Source organism: Gasterosteus aculeatus, chromosome 20 (assembly GCF_964276395.1).
Source record: "Gasterosteus aculeatus chromosome 20, fGasAcu3.hap1.1, whole genome shotgun sequence".
NCBI classification, from domain to species: Eukaryota; Metazoa; Chordata; class Actinopteri; order Perciformes; family Gasterosteidae; genus Gasterosteus; species Gasterosteus aculeatus.
Genome location: NC_135707.1, coordinates 5,317,049 through 5,323,527, shown reverse-complemented (window position 1 = coordinate 5,323,527; position 6,479 = coordinate 5,317,049). Strand labels below are relative to the sequence as shown.

General features: G+C 41.4%; 1 protein-coding gene across 3 annotated transcripts; it reads right to left on the bottom strand.

The window, feature by feature from the left end:
* Positions 1–78: 78 nt before the first annotated feature.
* tmem106ba (transmembrane protein 106Ba) lies at positions 79–5,278 on the bottom strand. 3 transcript variants are annotated; one of them, XM_040164408.2, is made up of 8 exons: positions 5,114–5,278; positions 3,545–3,758; positions 3,326–3,389; positions 3,066–3,225; positions 2,415–2,555; positions 2,029–2,078; positions 1,894–1,947; positions 79–1,503 (listed from the first exon to the last, which is right to left on the bottom strand). In XM_040164408.2, the coding sequence occupies exons 2-8, from the start codon at positions 3,744–3,746 to the stop codon at positions 1,383–1,385; spliced, it is 792 nt and encodes a 263-aa protein (XP_040020342.1). In that variant the 5' UTR covers positions 3,747–3,758; positions 5,114–5,278; the 3' UTR covers positions 79–1,382. The 3 variants fall into 3 exon arrangements, with proteins under 3 accessions (XP_040020342.1, XP_077950762.1, XP_077950761.1); XM_078094636.1 differs by having other exon boundaries at positions 5,036–5,213; XM_078094635.1 differs by having other exon boundaries at positions 5,041–5,181.
* Between the last annotated feature and the right edge of the window lie 1,201 nt (positions 5,279–6,479).

Here is a 6,479-nt window from a genome sequence, read left to right as displayed (position 1 = left end):
TGACGGCACTGTCGTTAAGCGGACCACTCGGCGCCACCCAGTGTGTGTAAAGAATATAACAAGGAAATTGAAGAAACCTTTCAATGCAAAATGTTTTTATTGCATATATATGCATGAAATACATACAACCAAGAAGGTATTAGAAGTCAAAACGTTATGCCTGTTTATTATGTATAGTATTTTACTCCTGTGGCCTGTCCTGTAGATTACGTTCAGCATGAAATGTATTTTTGACTTGATTCAAATCCTTCGCCATGCCGTTTATTTTATATGCGTGAATCAATGGTTCCGTATAACTTTGTCTGGAAGCGAAATAATGGAAGAGTTCCACGAGGAGCTCCTGTGATATGGCAACGTTATATTTTACCCACGCAATCTCTGAAATAACTGAAATAACGTATTAGATGTGTTTTGGGTGTTTTCCTGTCAGACCAAAGTACATTAAGTGATCATTTTGAAAAGACCCAAACAAAAGTTAACAATATGTAGTCTTACTTATTTTAAAAACCTGAAAGCACAAGTCAACAGCAAGGTTGTTAAATTGCAAACACACAGAAATCAAATTACCTTAATTAAAAGGTGAAAACACATTTACACCTCTATATCTTAAAGCCAACTCTAATGCTTACACAGTTGCTATGAAAAAGAAAAGGTCATCCCTTTTTTGAAATATATTTTACAACCTCCTGGTACCACGCTGCTGTCGTCATAGTAGCCACATTTGCCATTCAATCTATCAGGTGAATGATAACAGCTCGCAAAACCGATAGATAATAATAATATTACCAATATTCAAAATAAAAATGGAGAAGCAAAAAAACAAATGTCATAAACCTCACCGATATTGCACTAATATCAAGAGAAACACAATAAAAAGAGAAAGGAAAGAGCTGGTCAGCGGGTTTGCCTTTTGAACTTAATTTGTTTTTTTTTAATTCTTTTATAAGTGGCATATAGTAGTGGGGTAAAATCTACATTCATATTATTATTTGCGTTTATTGATCATGTTAAAGTGCTACTGGTTTATAAATGACAATGTAAACGCATTGTTGAGGTGAATACTAAAATATCAAGTCTGTTTTTTGGCACCAGTTTAACCAGGTTATTCTAATAACCAAATTAGAATAAAGGTCAAGGGCAGATCCTGCTAAATTCTGCTTTGGCCGGTCAGTTTGGCCGGTTACCAACCTTTAAAAAAAGCTCATCACATTTTACCTCTGCAGGGAGAAATTTAGGAATGAATGAGCCACTGACTAGTTTAAGAAAAGCTATGTCCCTCCCATCATTCTGTTGTTACCGAGCAACGGTTTGCTCCCTGGAAGCGAGCCCCCAGTGTTTTCCGTGAGAACCTCCTTCACAGCGGTGGCTGCTCCGCCTTTCTTTCATTGGTAGACCTGCACACCGCCATGCAAGGAGGTGGTGTTCCCCCCGCAGTCCACGTACTGGTACATCTCCTGGGAGACCTGCTCGGTGTGGCCAAAGTACGACGTGGTCACCGTCACCCTGAGGCAAAAAAACAAAATCCATCCTCATTTTGCTTTTGGTTTTTCTCGTTTTGGATTGATTTATTTAGGCATCGTGGTCTAGATAAAACCGGAGTAGGCGTATTAGACAGAATCAGCTGCTTTTTAGTTTGATTTGCTAAATTCACAATCTGTTGGAGTGCCACAGTTGATGTGTAGCAGGGCACCCAAAGGCCCGCGTGCCCCCCGTTGGACTGACGTGTCTCTGGGCAGCTCTTCAGTATGTGTGGGTGAGATGTTGTGGGATTGATGCTCATGTACGAAAAGGAAAGATAAAGATAAAAAATGACAGTAAATCCTGTAGAGTAGGATTCTGTTTAAAGTGAAGCATGTGGGATGTAAAAATAAAAAAAGCATTTTAAACACTTACTGCATCATGACCACTATGTTGTGAACCTTAATGCTCGGCAAGGTGCAGTAGTCACTGTAAGACAGGAACGGATTCATCATTTAAACGCTCAACATGTAAACACTATATTTGTATAATTTCTAGAAAGATACTCACAACATATAACTCATCTCATCAGCAATGGTGGTGGGAACAGTGTAGTCAATCTGCAATGAGCGCAGCGCGGAAGTAGAAACAGGATTAGACATTAACTTAAAACACACTTTTGGTATGTGTTTGTTTGATTAGTGGTCCAAGACTGAGCAGCTGCAACAAGATTTGTGCTTTCACATCATTTAAAGACACATCAGACTTTGAAGGCCCGTTTCATCCCGTGTTTGAAGCCTAGAACTTTGTAGAGCCATTTGAATCACTTTTAAGTTCAGTCTGACGAGGTGTCTTTGGTATCGGGTGCAACGATGAGCTCAAGTCCATTCTCTCAACTCGTAAATAATGTCGTGAATGTGTACCGGTGCAGAGCGGTAAAATGTACGGCGACCCACCTGCCGTTCGTCCAGCGGGCTGATCACAGAGCTGTTGTTGAGCTTGGCCTTGCCAATCACAGTCTTGGAGAACTGCACTTGGGCCGTGATGTTGGTCACAGATACGGTGTAGTAGTTGTTGTTGGTGATGTTCAGAGTGCTCTGGATGGATGAAGATAAAAGCGGTGAGATTGAGGCAAAGGAGCGCTGGATGGGGGGGGGGGAAAAGGCCCCAATATATAGCGTTTAAACCTGCAGCAACAATTTAGATTTGACTTAATTTGGAGTACCTGTTTGCAAACAGCATGTCTGTCAATCACAAGGTAGCCCCGCCCTAAACCGGAACCTGCACTAAGGTCTATTTGACTCTGAATGGACCATCATTTATTAAATGGACATCATGCAGAGTTGAAGAAGACTTGAAACTAGAGATTGGAAGCATAAGCTCATGTTTACTTAAGTCTACAGAGCTGCGGCTCAAAACAGAAAAAAGAGAACAACCATCTGAAAAACGCAATAATTCTATAGTAATTATTTGATGTGTATCAGTCACAACGAGCCGATCCGTCCCCATACAAGAAGGTATGTTTAAAAACCTTGATTTTAGTCTCTCGTCACACCGTCCCACAGGGTTTCATTAGAGGAAGGGGGCTCGTGCAGACTGAGCCTTACCGTGACATTGAGATAGACGATCCGTCTGTCAAGGTCATAGGAGACGTAGGCAGACTTCACTCCCACATAGGAGACATCAATGGAGCGAGGGAACAGGAAGAACACCGCCAGGCCCGACAGCAGCAGGCAAAGGGCCACTGATATGGTGACATACAGCTTTCTGCGTGACAGGGGAACGGGAAGTGAGACCCTGAAATCAGCTGAGGACTCTATAAGTGTGTCAGTATGCCGTGCGTTGGCCTTTGGGAAAGGAGACTTACGTGCGGCTGGGCCTGAGCCTCTGGTCGCTGTACGGAATCAGAGCCACAAGCTGGTTCTCCTGGCCTGTGTACAACAATTGAATGAAATTAAATAAAAATAACGTAACTTACTAGACAATAGTGTGAAGATGAGGCCGGAGGGCGGGGGTGGGGGGCTCTCCGTACAGACGTAACGCCGGCTGAGAGACGACTACCGTCTCATCTACAGGCACGAGTTACCTCGTGGGATCCTGCCGGTGCCCTGACACGTCGGGCAGGTGACGCTGTCCCGCCCGGTGAACTCCACGTAGGGGAACTGGGACACGTCTCCGTTCTTTCCGACCCCCTCGTTGTCTTCGTCCTCACCGTACTCCCCGGAGGCCGTCAAGGAGTCCTGACTCTCGTCTTTGGGGTTTGCCATCTGAGAGTGAAACTTCCCCATTGCTTCGGCTGTCTGCACGCGATGAAATACTATATTAGTATCCGTCTGAAATGATCAGTTCTTTTTTATTCTTTTATACAACAGCACTTAATGATATTTGCATAACCTTCAGGGCCACTGCCCAGTCTGCAACTCAAAAAAGGGCTTTTTAAGAAATATAATTGAACCTGTTGGTCTTTAGCACTGACTGGACTGGAGATCACTATTATATTCATAAATGAGGTGCTTAAAGAGCACTGTTTGGCTATATTTATATAATTTTCATTCAAATTAACGTATTTATACTTGTACTTATATGCGTCGAATGAAATTAATGTAGTCAAGTAACCGCTGCAACATTATCCTCTGAATTGCACCGAGGTGGAAGTTTAGGAAGCAAAAACTGGAAGTTGTTATGCTACTTTCACTATATTTGACTGCATACTCCATTACATCCCCAATTCACTTTTCAGTTGAATGTTATATTACTGATTTCTCTGCAGTTTATAAAGTTATTCAAAGTAGCTTTACCTTTTCCTCATAACAGTAATGTACACATTAAATCATCCATCACGATGTAAAATTCAGTCATATATCAACATGCTGTAATAGAAGGACTTTTATATCTACTGGTTATCTTGCTAAAACGTACTATTTATTGTTATTATTTTTACCAGATAGTCTACACAACGTATTACACTTGATCATTTTTATAACAAATGTTATCCAACCAATATTCACCAAAACCAGCAGCAGACACACACCAGTTTTATCAACACTGTCAAACTTTTACTGAAAATGTCTCGATACATATTTAATCAAGACTGGAAAAAGCAGGAGTATTTTAATAATGTTTTTACATTAGATCAAGATCTAAATCAATGTAAAAACTTGTCTACTGTTATAAAACGACATGCGTTGTGTAACACCGGTTGCTCCCAGCATGCACCGCAGTCCGGCCGAACGTCGTACCGTGTCACTAGGCCTCAGCGGCTGAACTAACCGGTCGTCCCACAACGCGGGGACACCGGGACAACACCGAACTGTCGGAGGAGACACCCCGCTGGTCGTTGCCCAGCGACACCGTTGTCATGCAAAGAGGCCGACGTCACAGGCCGCCGCTATGCGTCCGAGCCCGGTTGAGAGAACACGACGTACCGGGGGGGGGGAGAAACCCTCCTTTCTCTCACACGGACACACCGAAAGCGACGCTCGGTTTTTAACAAACGAGCATTTCAACGCAGTCGTCGTCGTCCTCCTGACATTTAATCAACCGTGTCGTAGTGAATCAACGGCGGCGTCGCAGTTACCTCACCGTGACGGATAGAACACGCCGAGCGCGAGCGGGCCCGCGTGTCGTTATCTTTAAGGTAGATGCGCGTCCTTACCCGTTTCCCTGTGTCACTTGGTGGACATTCGCCTTGTCGTTCGCTGCTTTGTTTTGGCTCGGCACGTCAATGGCGACACGGAGCCCCTCCCTCCTCCCCCCATTGGTCAGAGTCCTAGCGGGGGCGCCATCTAGCGGTGGGACCCCGCCACGACACATCAAGATCAACATTAAGTCTTCGAAACCGGTTGAGTATTTGAGCAATGTCACTTGTAACATTCCCCCTGTGATTGTAATACTGGTGTATATATATATATATATATATATATATATATATATATATATATATATATAATGATATACGAGTAGAAGAAGGACTTTGATAGTTTTTGTGAGTAGCGTTACCTTAATGTGTCGTTTGATTATTATCCCTCATGCATTCTCAATCAGCATTTTCAATCAGCATTTTCTATATTGTAGATTGTTACACTGAATTGAAAAAGAAATGTGTATCTTAAATTTGATAAAATGTACTGCATTCCAGTATGCCATGATTATTGTACAGGTATATGTTCCATGTCATTGGATTATTATTTGTGATGTATTATAATTTAATGATTCATTTAATATCGGCCCTGGTCGTAGTTACACACGAGAGAACTGATGGCGGTTACTTTATCCACTGTTTTATAGTTAAGTATGTATTATATTTAAGAGGTTTATCATATTTCTACATGTAAAATCTCCATCCGCATACCAGCTTAAACTGTCGGTATATAACGTGGAGTTAAAATGGCAGTATTTTAATCTGAATGCAGTGATTTATAAGTGTAAAGTAGAACCAATTGAAAACACTTACAATAGTATTTGAATAACTGTGACTAGATTCTTCCACCATAAATGCCCTTTAACACTATTCACAAAATAAAGTGGATCATATAGGTGGACCATCGGCTAAGTCTCTTTAAATGTTATGTATCACAAAAGCCCACAGAGGCAAACATGTGCCTCAAGGAAATAAAGAAAATCTGACCCATTATTACAAAAACTTGATCCCATCATTCTATTAACGTGTACTTTAAACCAGACTTTTGCCAGTGAAAACTTCCTCCCACAAAACCGAAAATCCAAAAATTGTAGCAATGTCTCCTGAAATAAATTGAAACACTTTGGGGGGTTTTACCTTTATTGTTTTATGTCCTTATATGTGATGAGCAGTGTCTTATTGTCATTTTATTCATGATTATTTGAGTCAAACTTTAAATACTTGTTTAGATAATAAACTAAAGTAATAATACTACTAATTAAGGTAACGCTACTCACAAAAACTATCAAAGTCCTTCTTCTACTCGTATATCAACTACCTCCTTTCAAATACTTTCCCGTATATGTTCGTTAAAAATGAACCCAAGTAAGAGTTTTGGAGG

What these genes read in the sequence shown, in the direction of transcription:
- tmem106ba (XM_040164408.2), bottom strand. Translation starts at nt 3,746, where the DNA reads ATGGGGAAGTTTCACTCTCAGATGGCAAACCCCAAAGACGAGAGTCAG. An exon ending in AGGCTCAGGCCCAGCCGCAC is followed by an intron (nt 3,226 to 3,325) that starts GTAAGTCTCCTT and finishes CCTGTCACGCAG; the next exon opens with AAAGCTGTATGTCACCATAT. An exon ending in GATGAGATGAGTTATATGTT is followed by an intron (nt 1,948 to 2,028) that starts GTGAGTATCTTT and finishes CCTGTCTTACAG; the next exon opens with TGACTACTGCACCTTGCCGA.